Raw genomic sequence first — 19,682 nt, 5'->3', positions numbered from 1 at the left:
AGAGAATAAGCCGATGAGGGAAAAAAAAAATTCCAAGTCATTTGGTGGTGGTTGGGAATAATTACATAAGGGAACAAAGTCATTCTTGGCATTTTTCTTTTTTAAGCTCTTTTGCCAAATATTCTGACATAATTTAGTTCATCTACGCACAGCAAGGTCTACACCACTTCACATCACACTTCACAATTCTCAGATAATATTTGCATGGTCATAATATCTTCATACTCAATATTTTTGCCAATATCTTAATATTCACTATTTGCTTACAAGCTGACTACAGGGCCATAAATATTTGAATCATATTGGTTATTAAGATTAGGCTTACGGGAGAATTTATCTATATTGGCCCTCTCCTCCACCATCACACAAATAGTTATTTTTCCCATTGTAGTTTCTTTAGGACAAATTCAAGCAGTTTCAGTGGATATAAAAGTGTTTTGTGCAGGTGCAGAAAATCTAGCAGTGTTTCCTAGGCTGGCTGATGAGTGCAGGATTACCTGAGCACGGTTGCTGTGGTGAGGTGGGTGGAGTGAGAGGGATCCCACAGTTGGCGGCATCTCTGCCCCCACCCTGAACTCCAGCAACAGATGGTGGTTGTTCCACAGGCAGGTCGGCCTGAGCAATGAGCACAAAGGCTGCTGGATAGATCATCCTCACACCGGCTACAGAGGAGTGAGTGAAACACATTTTGAAACACTTTAAATAACTTAAAAATATACATATATATCCAAAGATATGTGTTTCCCTGTGCTTCTTCACCATAACCTAAATATCCCTCCAAACCATAACCCTCCAAAAAAGACAGACGACAAAAAGAATTATTATTTTTTATGTCAACAATTAGCCACAAAAACAGGAGGACCTGTCTTAAAGTATTTGTACAGTACGTTATTCTGTCAGCCAGCTGGGAGACCAGATTAGTTCACATTTGTTTTCACTCTCTCCATGATGATGGAGAGGGTTTACACCAGGGGGTTTGATCAATGAGAGGAGATCAGAAAGACAATACTGTGATTATGATTTGCTCAGAGGTTTACTAGGCCCTCCTCCTGAAACCAGTTATGTCTCTGCTATCACCTCTCCCTGGGCACCACTTCATCTCCCTATATGGCACCAACCCTACCTGCCTCCTACAGCCAATAAAGCCCTAATCGAGTCTGAGATGACTGAAGTGGATTTTATCTCCCTCCTCAGCTGAAGAAAGCAAACAGCGCTCTCATAGAGCAGGGATTTCAAACTCATTCACATGTGGCCATTTCGAAACATTTTAGTGAAGTCACAGGCCAAAAAAAACACATTTTGTTGGGGAAAAAGAGTACTACAAGCTTTGATCCTGTATCGACCAGAGTATTATGAATTATAGTTTAAATTAATTATTAGATATAGTATAAAATATGAATCTTGTTCAGATTTCCACGTTTTTATTAAATATTCATTTTCAACATAAATAAATTAGATAGAAACTCTGACTCTTCTTTCATGCATTCATGTCAATTCATGGGACTAAGTCCCAAACTACAGCCACTATGACTGGATGTAAGTGCACATGTGACCAGATATTAATTGATATTGTATTTGGGTATGATGCCTTTTTTATTTTAGCCTCTAAGCATACAGAAAGCAGCACAGCAGTGTCCAAGTGCCTATTGGGAATCGTATTACATGCAGTAAAGGACAATACCTAAGGACTGAATTAAAATATTGACAGGTATCATAGGGAACGTCTTAATTCAAGTGATTCATTTTATATTCCAAGTGAAACATTTTTTAAAAATGTGTCTGAGAAGCAGATTTTTATATTGGAATTTTTAGCACTAAACAAATATTCAAACTTTTCAAACAATAAAATTTCCTGATTATGTGTTCAACCACATATTAAGCTTTATTCAATTTTATTGAGTATTATCTCAAAGAGAAAAACAATTCAGCCTATTACAATGACCAGTCATAATCAGTCTGCCATCACCTCTGAAAACAAGCAGCAAATGAGTTTAGGTTCCATACCTACGATAACTTCTACAGCGACATGGCTATGAGAGTCATAGGTGGGTTCTCCATCTTCTTTTTCACCTTCATGGCGACGCAGAACCATGGGGTAGAAGTAGCTCCACTCCTCCATTAGCTTACGCACTGCTGGGTCACTCATTTTATAAGCTTGCCCTGTCAGTGTCCCCTTGAGGCCATATGGACTCAGAACCACTGAAGAACATGAACAAAGACAAAGAGTTAAAAAGATCATGACTCAACAATACATGGGCAACAGAGTATGACAGCAGCTAGAGAGAAATATAGTATAAGGCTACAGCTGTAATGCAGACAAAAACCAGCAAAAAATGCCGAAAGCAAAGAGTTGTGCGAAAGATGAATTAACAACAATTAAAAAGTGGAACTCTTTAAGCTGCACTTGTGTTTCACCATCTTAAGTTTCTCATATCAATTAGGCTTCCAGCATTAGAAGAATTCAAATATCAAGTTAATTTATTCCATTAATATCTTGAAGGAAAAAAAATGAACTGATACAAGATCCTTTGGAGATCTTCTGAATGCCCAAACATACTGCTTCAGTGCCTTTAAAATTGCTTGGAGCAAACCTGCCCTGCATAAGCATTTAAAATGGAATCCCTGGTCAGGGGTGATTACACAATAATGTATTATTAAATAGTACTTATATTGCAAATCTAATAGTAAAAAAAAAGAAAAAGTTGGTGGGTTGTCATCTACTAGCGCTGTATATCAGCAGAGGTAATAAGTAAAAGGTATTAGCTGCAATAATGAGGAATAGGATTTAATTTAATCTAATCTAGCCGGCCTGTCCTTGTGTGATTTCTCACCTTGAATGGGGCCAGAGGAGGTTTGGGCCAGGCTTATGTGCTCCTCAGTGACATGGTAGACTGGTTGGTGCCGGGCAATCTCCACGCTGGTGCACACACTGCTCTCTCCATGGAGAAAGAAGGTGAAGGAACAGGAGAGGTGCTCACTATAAAACAAAGAAAAAACATGTCTCTACAGTTTACGCTTAAAAAAAACAAAAACAACAACAACAACAAAAAAAAAAAAAGCTCAAGGTCTGCGGTGCATGGTTGGTAAACATAATAGTAATCACCATCTGTTGGCAGTGTCTTGGTAGTATTGTGGGATTGTGCATTCACCAGGAAACCTCTGACAATGAATTATTCTTAGTTTTTATTCATTAATCTTCTAATCTTCATTCCTTTTTCAGTTAGTCTATGATAATAATAATAAAAAAAAACTTAGAAATAACCACAAGGAACAAAGGACTGTCAGAAATTGTTTTTGGCTTTTTACAAATTATCTTAGATTCAGTTGTTCTCAATATTGTAAAATCTGAAAAAAAATCTGAACTGAAAAAGGAGAAATCCATTCAATCCATTGTTTTATAAATGCAGGGTTTGAGAAATAATGTAAGGAAAATAATGTAAGATCGTAAGATTAAAAATGCAAGATTCTTCCACTAACATGACCTGAAGAAAGGGCTGCACACAAAGCTGATGACAGATATCTTTGTGACACAAAAACATTCCTCAAGCTCACAAAAAACCAGAGCATCAGAGATAAATGAAGAGCCTGTTTCAGCACTGCTTGAGAGCTTGTGCTCACACACACTCATGTGCACATACACATTACCCACACACACGCACGCCCACACAAGATGGAACAACTGCATTCACCTGCCTCTATTGCACTTTGTGTTTAAATAATTCAGATTCCCACTGTGTATGAGGTTAGCCAGTCAAGGGCAATGCCACGGGTAAATCCCTTTCCCGGAGTCTTAAAAAACATGTTGGCGACAGTACGTGCCATGCAGGTCTCTGAGTCCAGCTCAGGACAGATCTGTTACATGTGCATCAAACTTACAAGCAAATAAATCTCACCGCTATCACACAAATGCCCACTCAAGCATTTTATCATAGCTGTCCTAGAGAACACCGATGCCTTCAACAACCCCAATCAGCCAAGCCCTGACCAGGAATAACTGTGTATGCAGACACAGCAACATCCCTCTTGCATTACTAGGTAATCAAAAAAAGGCTTAAAAGTCCCCCAAAGAGCATAGATTTGCTTGAGAAAAAGAAACTTGCATACAAGTTTGTGTTGACTGTCCTTCAGTCAGACATTGGAGCAAGTTCTTGCTTCTTATTTTCTCAATCATCTCAGGTGATTCAGTCATAAACAATACCACTTACATAACATTAAAATAAACCTCTCATTTATGAAAGACCTTTTATTTACCAAATAGTACCTCTTCTCCTGTAGTTTAATATCCTATAATTAGTTCAAAGACTAATGGGTTTATTAAATACTATATGTTCGACAAGTGTGATTCATAAATTCAGATGATTACATAATAAAAAACCATTAATGGAAATATTATGTGCAAAACCTTCTACAAATATTACAAAAAGACAGTATGATAGAATTACAAGAGCACTAACACGTAAATGTTCAAAATACACCTGAAACCTTTTTAGAAGCTTGTTGAGGTCTACTCTCATTGTGGACACTCTTGCAATATCAAGGGTTTATAGGCGTGGTTTTGGGCCTCATGTTTAATCAAAACTAGAACAATTATCATGACAAAACTAATTTTCCAACCACAGGGGATAAATAATTGTTAATAATTGTTTAACCAAATTCAAATTGTTGTCTGATGCAGAGAGCATGCAATTAACGCATCTTAATTCAGTAGCAATGCACTGAGACTTCATCACTTCAATGGTTTTTCACTGAAAGGTGGATTAAGTGAAGATTAAATCTATTCATGCCATGTCAAACCTGCCAACGGTGGGTGGAGAGATGACAGTTGAAGAGAAGCTTAGCTCATCAATTAGCTCCATATACCCTTATGATATGAGTCTACAAAGCTCATATCTACAATCTCATCAAAATCACAAACAAGAAATCAGCCACAACACTGATACTAATCACTACACTGAGCGTAGATTATGCCATCATTCAACTAAGTAGCCCTTACAATATGGAATTAAAAGACAGACTGCTGTTAGAATAGTGGATTTTTTTTTTTTTTTTACCCAGAAGAGGCAGATGGCAAAAGGGAAAAACAAAGCTGCGTCCCATTCCCTGTGGTGTTTTAACCAAGAGACTTGGACAAGTATTTTCAACTGATACGTGTATGGTGTCTTCAGAAATACACAGAAAGTTCACACACATTTGTTGTCCTGGTTATGGTAGCAGATTTGAGTGCACTGTTTTGAAAAGGAGATCTTAAGGTAACGTTAACTAAATAAGAAAGAACTGTACCTTATTCCTTAAAAAGTATAATTGAAAGTAATTAATTAATTTTATCAGTGTTCCTGTTTTGGCATTGTTGTTTATGTAATGGCTTCCAGTTAATTGTTGCTGCTTTTGTAAATTTGCTGTACACTGTGACCAGCTTAATTAGAGTTCTCATTACAATGTCAAAGATTTAACGAGTGACATAATCAAAACTAGTGTGACCTACTGAGAAAACACCAAAAAACTTTCACATTGTTGCTCAGAGATCAGTGTCTGAAGAGTCTGCTTTGATCACAGAGTTTTAATTTTAGTACCAGAACTTGAATACCTGCACATAATTAGATTGAGTTAGTCCAAATGAGTGGCATCTGAAAAATCACATCAATTTTCTTAGCTGTCATGTTGTCCTCCCTAATTATCTTTTTGTTTTCAATCTTTTAGACAGGCAAATGCGTGAAGAGAAAACTATGGCTCATAGAGGTTGGACTCATAACATATTACTTCTGAGCCAAACAAACGTGACTCACTCACCTGGAAAAAAAAATCAACATATGACATTTTAATGTTCAAACATGCACACAATTCAACTGTCAAATGGGTAAAAAAAAAAAAATTTAATTTAAAAAAAACCTATTTCATGCCAGTGCAGGCTTCACAAATCCCCGTAAGTTTCATATGGAGAAAGCCACACATTGCAAAGCTACTGAGTGCTATAACACAAGATACAGTTACTGATTAAATTGAAGGATAAGAGTTATCTTACTGATGACCATCTGTATAAACTTAACATGATTTCTTGTACAAACAGAATTTTGAATCTGTATGTCTTGAAGAGACTTAATGAATTTATTTACCACACGAATACGATAGAACGGAAAAGAGAGGGAGGAGTGAATATTGCAGCACTGCACTCTGCAATCTCTCCAAAAATAACACTGGTATCACTGCATGGCTTAATGGGTTAGTACCATGTGCAATTAATACTTTTATGCTGAAATCAATCAGAGGTTGCAGAGCAAGAGAGACCTAATTCATGACCACTCCAATTACCATCCTTAGAGATGTGTGTGCATGTGTGTCTGTGTGAGTCTCACATCCCATGCTCAATGATATTCCAAGTAATGCTGCTAAATCACACAATGAATACTGTACCTGTGTGTGTGTGTGTGTGTGTGTGTGTGTGTGTGTGTGTTTGTGTACATGTGGATCAGTAGCACTGTTTGAATGCTTGACACTGTGTTACATTAAGTGGAATTGAGCTGTTGACCTTATGCATGGCACAGGATGGTACTATGAATGTCTTGGTTAATGACTCACTTCTGCGTGGACATAAGTGAGTAATTACCATTGCACTGAATCAAACTAAAAATGAGTGAAGAATAAACAAGCAAATCAGTAATCTTCTGCATTCATTCATATCTTAACCCTACCTATCCTCACAATGCACACCATTTATTCATAATGTAAAGGTTTACTTAAAAGATGTACTTAATATTTTGAATTTTTGGTAATTCTTCATAATATTTATAAGTATTCATGCAGAGTAAAAACCAGGTTGTGCTGCAGTATTGTCCTTTTTCACATGGGCAATCCAATACAGACCTGTTTTCTTCCCAAGGTACAAACAGATAGAATTGCATCTTTATGAAACTCACTTCATATCCACTCACAATACACACAGCATGTGGTCTGTGTGGCAGCTTGGTTTGGGTTTTTCTATGCACAGGTGATTTCTCTCTATATAATCTCTGTGTGACCCATCTTCATGTCGTCTTTGTTTGTTGATGGTAATGTCATGCCGTTGGCAGATGAGAGCAGGCATGAGAATGCATGAATGAGAGTACAATCTGTGAAACAGTACCAGACTATTTTTAGCACTTCATTTCTCTTTAAGAGGCATTTCTACAAGAGACAGGGTCTATGGTTGATGGAAATTACTAGTAGCAGGTCACTAACAAACAGTGATTTTAATCAACAAGGTTGATTAAGGTTGATTAAAAAGCCAAATATTAGGGTATTTCAACTGCAAGGTTTTGCCACCAATTTTGCTGAAATTCCACATGACTTTGGTGTAATAAGCAGATGATGCACGTATGAAACACATCCATAAACATTACTACAAATGTTTTTGACTCAAGCTCAGTATATTAAAATTCAGAGTAGCTGTCAGAATGTGAACAACATAAAAACACTTCCATTCAAGCGTTTGCACTGTTTTCAGCCACATGCAGGGAATGTAACTGTTGAATATAACAGGAAATATAACAAAACTATAGAGAAAAATGTACACACAAGTTTATAACCTACAATCTACAATGGTATTTACTGGAATGGCTGTAAAATGAGTTGACAAGATTCACTGATTTCTGTTATGATGTATGGACCTGTTATAATCTGTCATAAGCGTTATGAGTCTTTCTTTGCACTTATTTTCTACATAGAGGAGAGAGAGAGAAAGAGAGAGAGAGAGAGAGAGAGAGAGAGAGAGAGAGAGAGAGAGACAAAGAGACTGAATTCTGACTGCTTTTCCTCTCTGTTTACAACAGTCTCTAAGAGTAAGGAAATACATAAAATCTATTGATCAGGTTTGATGAACTAGGTCACTGTCAGCATACATAGGGGAAAAGAGATGTATTAATGAATATAAGAGCTTTATATTCATTCATAGAAGACACTTGTTATGCCATAATTAGGCTTCTATCTTTTGTATATTATGTATGATTATAATTATGGCAGATTTATGTATGATCAAATATGACACTGTTCAAGTGCTGTGGCTGGCAGATGTTACAGATATTAATATATAACAACATTTAGAATATCACATACTTATTGTATACCACTGCATCATGATATTAACAACACCTACATGACACTTTAAATATGCAGAAGAAAGGAGAGATGATAATGTGTAGTGTAGTATATGTATTTGATCATCAAATCTTCCTCTACAAATCAGTCTAAAAACAGAAATCTTGACTACTTTCAATGTAGTCAAACTGATCTTTTGCTTAATAAGTTCAAAGCCTAATCAGCAGGTCTTGTCTGTGACCCATACACTACAGAACTCCAGGGAGATACACCCCTTACCTGATCTTAGATCAGTCTGAAACCAGCCTGCATTTTCCTGGTATGCACTGTAGCAGTCTGTTAACATTTTATACTTATTCAATGAGAGAAAAACTGATTTACAGTCTGTCATTGCAGGGCTTAAGAACCTGCGAGTGGAGGGAGACTGTGTCGTTTTCGGCTTTCCTGAGCTGGCAGCATCGTGACCTTGTGCTGCAGCCTGACACCCAGCGTCCGTTGCCAAGGAGATGGCTAATGTCTCAATGTCATTTGTCAACCCCCCTTAGCCAAGACAGGCTAAAGAAGCCATCTAGATGAATACACACAAACATATATTGAGTGTGTGTGTGTGTGTGTGTGTGTGTTCGTGGGTCATACACCTTGTTCTGCATTGTGATTCAAAGCAGGGGAAACACCAAATTTAATCCTTCCACTGTCATACTCATGGTTAATTTATGAAGCCCCATTCTCCTTCCCTTTTTGCTCTGTTTCTCTTTGGGTGTATGATGCAATCCGTTACCAATATTTTGTGCACACTGTCTCAGACACAAAGAAGCACGGGAGATGAGATAAGTGAAGGAAAAGAAATCTGAAGGGGGTGGTATCTCTTTAGAGATGAGCCAGAGCTCCTAATACCCAAAGGCCATAGGTGAATGATAGGCAGCAGCAGGGCCCCGATGGGATATTAAAGCCTCTGTCTTAAGGCTTAGAATCTTTGATACGGTACAAAACGGGGAAAACATGTGTAAGCCTTCATAATTTTAGCTGTTTTCAGCATGCGTGTACATTTTTGTGCATGCCAGTTCCTGTTCCGGCAGATTTGTAGAATCTTTTTTTTTTTTTTTTTAATTTTATCAATTACAAAAATGTGTCCTATTCAGTTAAATAACATTGCACGTATGTATTACTGTTTGTCTGTGTCTGTGCAAAGGTATGTGCACAGACCTGGGTGGGTGGGTGTTTGCAAAAAACAAAAAAAAGAAAAAGTGAATGAGAGTCGACACACATTCGGATATTCTTTCTCTCTCTCTCTCTCTCTCTCTCCCCCCCTCTCTCTCTCTCTCCCTCTCTCTCTCTCCCTTTGCCTCTCTCTCTCTCTCTGTCTCTCCCTCTCTCTCTTTCTCTCTCTCTCTGTCTCTCCCTCTCTCCCTCTCCCTTTGCCCCTCTCTCTCTCTCTCTCTCTCTCTCTCTCTCTCTCTCTCGCTAGAACATGCTGTTCAATAATTCACTGGCGGATGGCTCAGTGGACTCTGCAGGAGGTGCAGCAGCTGACAGTGTGGCACAGACAAAGCTGTCAAACTACAAACTAGAGAAGAATAAGGCGACCCTCCTTAACAGGGCCCTCCCTCATCTCCACCCTCCTGCCCCCCCCACTCATCTCTCTCCCTCACACACACACACACACACACATTCTCTCCCTCTCTCTCTCATACACATAAGGGCACAGAAGTAATCCCAATGACAGACATTTCTCTCCTGTCTAAGAGCCCAGGAGGGGGGCTTTCCAAACCTCCGGTCTCCGTTGTCTGTGATGGGCACACAAACACACTTATGCATGAACACACAGAACACACACACACACACACACACACACAATACACACAAAAAGAGGCACATAGAAGTATTCTGTGAATTCAGGCACATATACATGTATACTCATGCATACATATGTGTAACAACCTGGGGTGCAACAATACAAAAAAGTATATATAAAAAAAAAAAATTACCAAAATGAAATTATCTTCCAGGAAAACAATTTCAAAATAATGTTTTACAAGTTTTCCTATACCTTGTTAAACAAACAAGAGCATGTACATACTTTAAGGCACTAAAGGTTGGAATAATAAGACAATCACGAAGTTATTCATGTGGATAATTTATCACGACCGGTGAGTAGTTTTGTACATTGCGTTAATCCATGCCCAGTGAACAATTTTTCCGTTCACGATGTTTACCAAACCAGAAGTCCTGTACTGAGCAGTTAGGTATGAACACATGTATCACAACCCCTAATAGTAGGTCTTTCATCTCTCTCCCATCCTCTTTTTCTCTCTTTTTTCATCACACACTCATAGACAACCCTTACGCACCCACTTGAGGGTGAGGAGAGCTCCTTACTGTTTCATGGAGTCTGAGAGGGTCAGCTCTAAAGTGGCATAGTTGACTCTTCTTTCTGAAATGGCGCATTGTAATTTTTTTTTTTTTTGTCTTAATGAGGCCAAATGAAGACTCTTGAATCTTAGTGCTCTACCATTGTCTTATTATTTTCTTATCATTCTCCTTACCTCATATTAATTTTGTCGATTGCTTCAAATACCTTTTACTTTTAAAATTAAACTCATTCTCTCTGTCACTCTCTCTCTCCTCCCTCCTCTCTCTCCATCTCTCTCCCCTTTATCTACATTCAGTAACCAGATTATTAGTCACACTCATCTGGTGCCAGGTCGGACATCCCTTTGCTTCCAGAAAAGCCAGGATCCTTCGGGGCATCGATTTTACGAGATATCCAAAGGGGTTCACAGCAATTTGAATCCATGCTGATTTGACTGCATCACACAGTTGCTGTATATACAGTGGGGGGTTGGGGAGGGTGTATATTCAGCCAGTTCCATCTCTTCCCAGAGATGCTCCATTGGGCCGAGGGCCGAAGAATGTGCAGGCCTCTCACATACAGTACCATGAATTTGTTCTTGTCTACCCGAGAACTTTTCTAAAATGTTTTAATGTGCTTTAAAATGCGCTTTGTGACATGGCACATTATTCTGCTAGAAGTATCAGTGAGACGACAGAAAACTGTAGCCAGGAAGGGATGCACACATACGATGGGAACGGGAACTTTGTCAGACAAGGAAATGTGTTTAATCTGATTTTTTCAGTTATGCCAGTGACTGCAGACTCACTAAAGCAGCTTCATCTTATTTTTATCTGTCAGGAGTGGACTTGAGAGTGGTCTTTGCTGCAGTACAGCATGTATGATGAGGGCCAGTGTGCTGTGCACTCTGAGGCTTTGTTCTGTATGACTCCCTGGTGCTACACTGTTGTGGAGCTGTTTAGGGGTCCAGCTGTTGTCACTACTCTCACCTCTCTCATCAGCCAGCTGTTTTAAGTCACAAGACTGTCACTGTCTAGATGTTTTTTGTTTTCACTATTTTCAATACATCCAGCAGATACTGTATGCATGCAAAGTCTATGGACAAGTGGTCATATAAGAACAAGACAAATAACATAGAACTCACTGAGAGTACAAACACAAGTATGTGCACAAGTACACACACACACACAAAACTAGCAAACTGTCTTACTGCAATGCTCTGCAAATATCAATGTAAACACTCACCTGCCTATCGCTTTGGATTTTCCAGAACACGGCAATAATCTCTCACATTTTTCTGTCTAGTGCCATCTCCCTCGAAATGCTGTCACCCTAGTCACACATTTGACAGCAAATTTTGCTACTACTTGCAAATTCATCACCTAAAGACAAAAATTCCAGCATCCTTCTCACAAGTGCCACCAACTGCCAATGAATTCCTAAACATTTCTTTAATGTTCCAACAACCCTGCCGTAACACCGTGAGAAAGTCTGTAGAAGACACCAGAACACTGCAGCTGATTGTGTGAACATGAAGTGAATTTAGCTACCCACAGCTGAAATAAGAATGAGCTAACACTCTCACAGCATTTTACCATGAGAGGGGCAATGAAAGAAACATCTAGGGAAGATCTGAATAAACCAGGTCATTTTGTAATCACCTGGTGCCAAGGTGCTTCTCCTCCAGTTCGTATGGCTTGATAAACCACTTCCCAATGCGCACAAAATCCTTATCCATCAGACATCTGTCAACAAAAAGAAAAATAAGTTCCATGAAATGGTAAACTTTCATAATGACAGGACAGCCAATGACATAGGTATCTCAACATCAAGACGTACATGGCTCACTTTCTTGTTGATCTATTGAGAGTTGAGAAATGACTCACACTATAAAGGCCACTGAAGACTTTTTATCTTTTCTTTCTCCTTCACTTTTTGTGTTTTGATATAAAGTAATATGGTTCAAGTTATTGCACAGTCGTTGGTAAATACTGTTGGCTGCACATCACAAGAGAACAAGGAACAGGCAGATCAATGTCACATGAAGTTCATAAGAAGAATAGTTCTTTTGCATACCTTTCCAGCAGGTTGTGAATGGCTTTGAAGAGGAGTATCCTGCACTCGTAAGAAAGCCCACATTCCCATAGGCCCTCCTCCACCACTGTAAAACACAATCAGAAGAAATAAAATCACTTAAAGTATGAAATAGGACGGAAAGCGTGTTTCATTACTTTTCAGCATTGAGACAACTCACATACTTGGAAATATACTGTGAGACAACTGACATACTTGGAACTATATTGAGGTGTAATAAGGACAGTGACGCATATACAGAAATGAGACACACGTAAACGACAGAAACTTCAAGGAAGTAACTTGGAAGAATTGGCTATAATCATTGCTCTTCATGTACGCCATCCCGGCAAAACGCATCTTCGCAAAAAAAAAAAAAGAAAGAAAAAAAAAAAGCATCCTTAAATTAGCACTCAATGCCAAAAAAAAAAAAAATACACAATGGAAAACCATTTCACATGGTAAGTAGTAAAGCACTGCTGGAAGTCTTTGTCGGATCTGCACATGAACATACACTTTATTCTTAAATTAAAATTCAATTCAGAATGATCAAGTCCCTCAAGTACAAAAGGAAACTGACATTAACTGACGTACAGCTTAGAGAGGAAGATTTATTCATTATGGACTATGTCAGACAAACTTAGTGTTTCTTTCATTTGTTTATTTATTGATGTTGGTACGGAACGTCAAATGATTTACTTCATTAGATGTCCACAACAACACTACACACAGCTGTAAGGGACAGTGTTTCAGTCCTATGAGTCAATGTACTAAGTGAAAACAAGCCAAAGGTTTACTGAGTCATATAGACATGTGGAAAAACTGAATACTGCTGCACTATTTGTGAAGCTGCTGCTGTGAAAGCCGCCAGTGCAGCATTTCATGACTTTTTTTTTGTGGATTTTGGGAGAGGTCAAACCATGTCTCTTTGGTAATTCTACTTAGTGTGTACATGATTTTACTGAAACAAGTCAATAACAGTGATATCTGTTCTTTTATGAGATCCATGATGCTCTAACTCCCTGGCAGGTTTGGGGGTTTTGAGAGCGTTATGGTGTTTTGTACATGAACTGTGTGATATCTTGCAAATGGTGATTCAGATCCGAAAGCTGAGTCAACTCTTCTGAGAACATTAGATGACTAAATATTTCAAGAGATGTTTCAGAAAAATAGTAATTCATGAGTCTTCCAACAATAACTTGTACTCCATCTTCGCATACTCCTACTCTCATGACAAAGTCATGGTCAGTGTTGCTTTACTAACACTACCAAACCAAGAGAAAGCATTTTTCTGAAGTAAAAAATGTTCTCAAGAAGAATGTACTTATTTTTTAAGAGTAATGTATTTATCTTTAAAAGAATTCATTTAAAGCCATTTAAAAGACACTGTTAAGAACTCTGATGGAATGTTACACTTGCTCACACACAGAGAGAGAGAGAGAGAGAGACTGAGGGAGAGAGAGGGAGACTGAGAGAGAGAGAGAAACTGAGAGAGAGAGAGAGAGAGAGAGAGAGAGAGAGAGAGAGACTTAGAGAGAGCGAGAGAGACTGAGAGAGAGAGAGTGAGAAAGAGAGGGAGAGAGAGAGAGCGCACTGACTTATATGCTGCCTTCTGCAGTAGTTAAGCAACATAACTACTGACACTCGTAACCAAAGTGTGGGCTAAAGTTGGTTATGAGCACCGATATCAGATGAGGATCAGTGGTCTGTAGACACAAAGGTCCTCCTCATGCAGCTGTCCCCAGCGTGACAGCATGCCGTGGGGCTGTGTGTTCTGCCATGCAGCTGTCAGCTCCACTTAGCAATGGCTCTGTTAGCTTGCTGCATGGCTGGCGAGCGGCTGGCGCACACAGATGCCCTATCAGGCAGAACGAAGCGGCTGTTAGAGTGACAGTGCTTCTTGCCTTGTCAGCAGCACCAATGCTAAATGTGACTTGCGCACTGGGGCTCGCCAGTCCCCCCTTTGACAAGGTGACATAAGGAAGCAGAGCTCAGACTCTTTGTTCTCAGTCCACACCTGGAGGGGGTTTTGTAGGAGAGTCTGGCTGGCTGGCATATGTGTATTCTGTTTGTTTGTATCATGGGGGTAAAAAAAAGAAGAGTCCGGGCTGGCTTTTGCCAGTGAGAATGCACAATCTCACACACAAACACACATTTACATACTTGTAAACACTAAGTAAAACGAGTGCGTACATGGATCACCAAAGGTACTTTAAGATACACAAACGCAAATACAAAACAGGTACGTTCAAATTACACAAACAACAAAAGCACTGGTTATACATACACCCAGGCAAAGAGAGGGAGAGAGAGAGAGAGAGAGAGAGAGATAGAGAAAGCTCGGGGGAGGGGTGCGGCAGGCTCAGGGGTTGTCATGTTCTTTGCTTTGTTGATATTTCCCTCCTTTTTTTCACAGCGGAGTGAATGAAATTTCCTTACTCGCCAGAATTCCCCCGTAACCATAGCAACAAGGCCTGTGAGAACACACAGCTCCCTGACATTCCCCACTCCCCCTTCTACTTTCCCTTCCTTCTCTCTTCTATTGCTTCCAACACTCTCACCCCTCCCTACCTCGTTCTCTCCCTCTACCTCTCCCTCCCTCCCTCCCTGCCTGTCTCTTTTCCTCTCTACATTATGTTTCCATCATGCTCTCTCCAGGTCCCTGCCTCATTCCCTCCACAACTTCTCTCTCTTGCTCCCACCTCTCCCCCTCTGTCTCTAGCTCTAGGCCTCAGACAGGAAGTATTGCTCCAGCCAGATATTCTACAGTCTACAGGGAGAGGGAAAGCTCTTCCATGTACAGAATGCCAAGTCTGGAGAACATCCAGCTCATTAGTTTCCCCCCATCTCTCACTCCTCAATCCCTTTACCTCTTTGCCAATCCTCTAGTCTACAATCTTTATCAAGCCTGCATTCTGTTTAATACACACGCGCGCGCACACACACACACGCGCGCGCACACACACAAATAAACAAATACACAGCCACTTGGCTCCTTTGATCCATGCTATAATGAATAACACACACACACATATATACTGTATATAATTTATATACATAAATACATAATATTCTCTAAATTATGACATCTCATTAAAAAAGTTTAAATATGTGAAACATAGACCATTGAAAGGCACCCAGTTACATAATACGGCAGGACTGTGCACTCCTGACCATGTTATCTGGTTTTTCAAAGTGATAACCCAGTGATGACTAAGAAAGTAGGAAAATTCTTTTTTATAGTTTGGGATTTCCTGCCTGTATAGGAGTAATGCTAGAAAGTTCACTTCTTCATCATCCATCTCTTGAATAGAAATGCTGGTAACTGTTGAAAATTGCACTCTATCTGTATGCTGTCACTGTACTGCCATTTTGAAAGGGATTTTTAAGTACAGCACACAAAAGTCAAGCTGCTAAATTATTATGTCTATAAGTATCTCAATACCACAGCTTGTCAGTCTCAGTCAGAGACAGGGGCATCACACCTACAGAAGCATGTGCACTCAAGTCATTAAAGCGCCCAGAGAATGATACTGATAAACAATTTCACTTCTTCATTTGTTTGAAATGCTGGGAGTGAATTCAGAGGGCATGAATGTGCGTGTGCATTTGTGTGAGTGTCTGTGTAAGCGTGCATTCGCGCGTGTGTGTGTGTGTGTGTGTGCCCATGCACGCATGTGCGTGTGGGTGAGCATGCGTGTGTTAAAATGGGGGATGACATTCCCTGTGTTTGCTTGTATGTGAATGTGTGAGAATGAAAGAGTATATATGTGTATATATATGACTACTTCATAAGAAAGATGGCTCTTATGTAATTCCTTCTGCTTTTTTGGTGTGTGAGGACCATTGCTAATGGTCCTCAAATTAAATCTAATGGTTTTCAACTTAGCACATGCATGTACAGCTTAGCTGCAAGAAGGCCCCTTTGTTGACATAGGTGGCGAGATACAACAAGAAAGACAGCTACGTCCCATTGCCCTGCTGGATGCCAGAACAGAAAAAGTTTTAATACTTTTACTGTATTCCAAGTGGACGACAACCTCTAATAGAAACCATCTGGCATGCACAAGACACTGACCACTAGTCGGTTATAATGTACTAATGACTGCAATAGTGCATGGCCAGTAATACTGGAATAACTATGTACGATAATCACTAGTCACCAGTTCAAAATGTCTTAATGGTCCATTTTTACTTAACATTACTTCCCAATTTATTTAGGTGTAACCATTATAATGAAAGAAGTGAATACTGAAATGGGTCCTCTGCAAGCAGTACATACACGCATCCGTCACGTAAAAATACTTTGAAAGGGCCTATATAACTTCAAGAGGCTATTTTGTACGTGCCTGAATGCTTGACTGACTGATCCTAACTAGGTAACAGAGTGTCTACATACAACTGGGAATTTTTTCATTACTTGCTATGTGTCCCTGTGCTTTGTGTGTGTGTGTGTGTGTGTGTGTGTGTGTGTGTGTAAGTGTTTGATTATGTATAAAAGTGCCTCTCTTTCTGCTGAAAACACATGTTTATTTTATGCAGTCCCCACCCCACCCCAGTCCCCATCCCACCCCTCAATCTCCCGCGTTCCCTACACAATGCAGATCAGCTGCCATTCGTCCCCCCCAACACAAATAAGTAGTGATAGAACTGGGTCGCAGCAGGCAGTTCTCACCCTCTGCTTGGCCTAAGGCTGCAACAACACAGTCTCAGCACTAGCAGGAGCTACAAGCAGCCCCCTGCCTCACATAAAGCTGAAACTAACAGTAGCAAGAGGGGAGACCATGCTGCCAGTGCTGCTGCTGCTGCTGCTGCTGGTGCTGCAGTGTTTCCTCAGACCAATGTAAGCAGTAGGGGTGTGGCTACAGGGGTCTTTTTGGTTGCTCTTTTTTTCCATTCAGTTAACATAAGTGGCTGGGTTACCCTTGTGGACCATACTCTCTATGATTGAAGTTTTTTTTTTTTTTTTTGTTCCTATACTGGCTATTGTTCCTCTTAACTGCTAAAGAAATGGGCCATAGTGCAAAGAGAGAGAGGGTTTCCCTGTGCAGGCAGAAATTCATCCATGTCTTTCAGACAGTGCTCAAAGTCAAATGCAGATTCCTGGTAGCTGTCCCAGGATCAGCAGTGCTGTGGAATCAAGAGCTCATCCACTGAGGATTTCACTTGTGGTCATTTTAGCTTTAACGGCTGACACCCATGAGTACAAAGAAACAAGAAGCGGCCCATGTATCTCTGCTGTAATCCACTGTGTTGTATTACACCATCACTGCATTCAGAAAGGGAATCCTGTCCTTGGAAACCACGTATTTGTCAGTTCATCTACAAATGAAATGAAATCTTAAAACAAAACTTAAGTGAGTGTGTAAAATGTAAGAGTGAGTGAATAAAATGTGTGTTGATTTTAATAATCTGAAATAATATAAATTAGAGTATTTATTGTATAATACAGGACCATTTGTATCCAAACCGTATGAGTGACCCTAAAGAAGAAAGGTTCACTGTCTTCCTTGAGTGGTCAGAGTTTTGTGGAATGAATTTTGAATATTTGTGTTCATCTTTACAACTTTGTATGTGTGAAACACTGCACAGTTTTCCATGTGCAAAGTGATGTGCCTTTATGTAAAAGTACCCATGTATTGTAAAAGTCAGCTGAACTTGATTTCAAAAGTAATCTATCTCAAGCGTACTTCATTTACCATGCCATTAATGATGCTGCCCGCGTTGATAATACATTTCTAAATTCATGATTTTTTAATCAGCTGGGTAAAGGAAAACTTCTTTTGTGTTGTGTACCGATGTGAGTGATGAGTGATCTTGATACTGTCTTCATTTATTCTCACTGGAGAGGGGACTATGACAAGCTGTTTTCACTGCAGGGTGGACCATTGATAAAACTACTAATTCTCAAAAGGTACACACAAAAAACACTATGTACTGATCTACTCAACTTATATGTCATAAAAATGTGGATACCAGTTTATGTACAGGGAGGATTTTGTCAATATGGTCCCATTTGTCAGCAAAGGTGAAGTTCCTGTTTAAATATTGCTCTACATTAATGATCGGTTATTGAACGCAAAATCATTTACATTTCCCTCAAACTATTTTCCTTGACAAACAGGAAGTACACAATCAATGCCATGTCTCAGGTTTGTGGCCGTGAAATAAGATCAATACACAACTCCAAATCCATATGTCAAGCAGAAAGTCTGTATCATATCTGCGGATCATTATTTTTTGATCATTACAGATCATTAACATATAAGGCATTAATACTACATTAGTGCTACAAACTGTAATTCAAAAGTGTGAGCGACTTTAAAAACAAATGAATAGTTCACATAAACACAAATCACCTTGCTCAAGTGCACTGTTTGATGTTTCAAATGTACATGTATCATACAGGAGTACCAAGATAAGCAGACATTACGCTAGCACCTCCAGACCAGCCTTTGATTATACTAGGTTAACTACTGTAAAAACAAACAAACAAACAAGCTAAACATAAGAGAGCATACAGTTACATCATAGATCTCACCTGTCTGCACATGTATAATTAGGCACATTTGTCAATGTTGGTATATTAGTGCACAGACCGACTTGGTTAATTTTCTGTAAAGCTCTTTTTATATGAAAATTCCAATCATATTTACAAGGGGTAGCTGATTAACCTCTTTGATGAAAATAAAATACATATTTTTTTTATCCCAATAAAGATCTTTTGTAAGCTAGCCTCTATTAACTGTGTTCAGGTCACATTCTAGTTACGTAACTGGTTGGTCACATTATCCATTACTTTATTCTGAAAAAAAAATGACTCAGTTGAAAGTTCAGTTAAAAGAAACTAGTCCTTTGAATAAAACCGAAACTACTTGCTCTAATTTTCAGGCCAAAGTTATATTTCACTGGACTGCATTGTGTTTACAGTATTGCTTAAAAGCGAAGTGTTCTGCAGGACAAGCTACTTTGCTTAAGCATGGATATGGCTCCAATGACAGATTATTTTTGGTTTTTTGTCCTAATTGGTATAAGGTACCTGACACCAACAACTTAACAGGGAATTCATCAAATGTAAGTATGTTTAATTAGGGCTAAACTTGACTAAATTCTTAACTGTGATTAATAATGATTTGTAACAGTGAACCATGTAGCTCTCGGGACATATTTTTGTCATTTAACACCTACTGTT

General features: G+C 39.2%; 1 protein-coding gene across 3 annotated transcripts in view; it reads right to left on the bottom strand.

The window, feature by feature from the left end:
• LOC115807800 (mediator of RNA polymerase II transcription subunit 13-like) overlaps positions 1 to 19,682 on the bottom strand; it is a 69,923-nt gene that overhangs the window by 20,412 nt on the left and 29,829 nt on the right. For all 3 annotated transcript variants that reach the window (XM_030768958.1, XM_030768960.1, XM_030768959.1), the window contains exons 3-7: positions 12,494 to 12,578; positions 12,079 to 12,162; positions 2,832 to 2,977; positions 2,005 to 2,199; positions 498 to 662 (exon numbers count right to left, since the gene is read on the bottom strand). In XM_030768958.1, coding sequence (XP_030624818.1) covers positions 498 to 662; positions 2,005 to 2,199; positions 2,832 to 2,977; positions 12,079 to 12,162; positions 12,494 to 12,578 — 675 coding nt within the window. The remainder of the gene's footprint in view (positions 1 to 497; positions 663 to 2,004; positions 2,200 to 2,831; positions 2,978 to 12,078; positions 12,163 to 12,493; positions 12,579 to 19,682) is intronic.

Source organism: Chanos chanos, chromosome 3, assembly GCF_902362185.1.
Source record: "Chanos chanos chromosome 3, fChaCha1.1, whole genome shotgun sequence".
Classification (NCBI taxonomy): Eukaryota; Metazoa; Chordata; class Actinopteri; order Gonorynchiformes; family Chanidae; genus Chanos; species Chanos chanos.
Note: the sequence above shows the minus strand (reverse complement) of the source record. Positions and strands in the feature narration are given on the sequence as shown.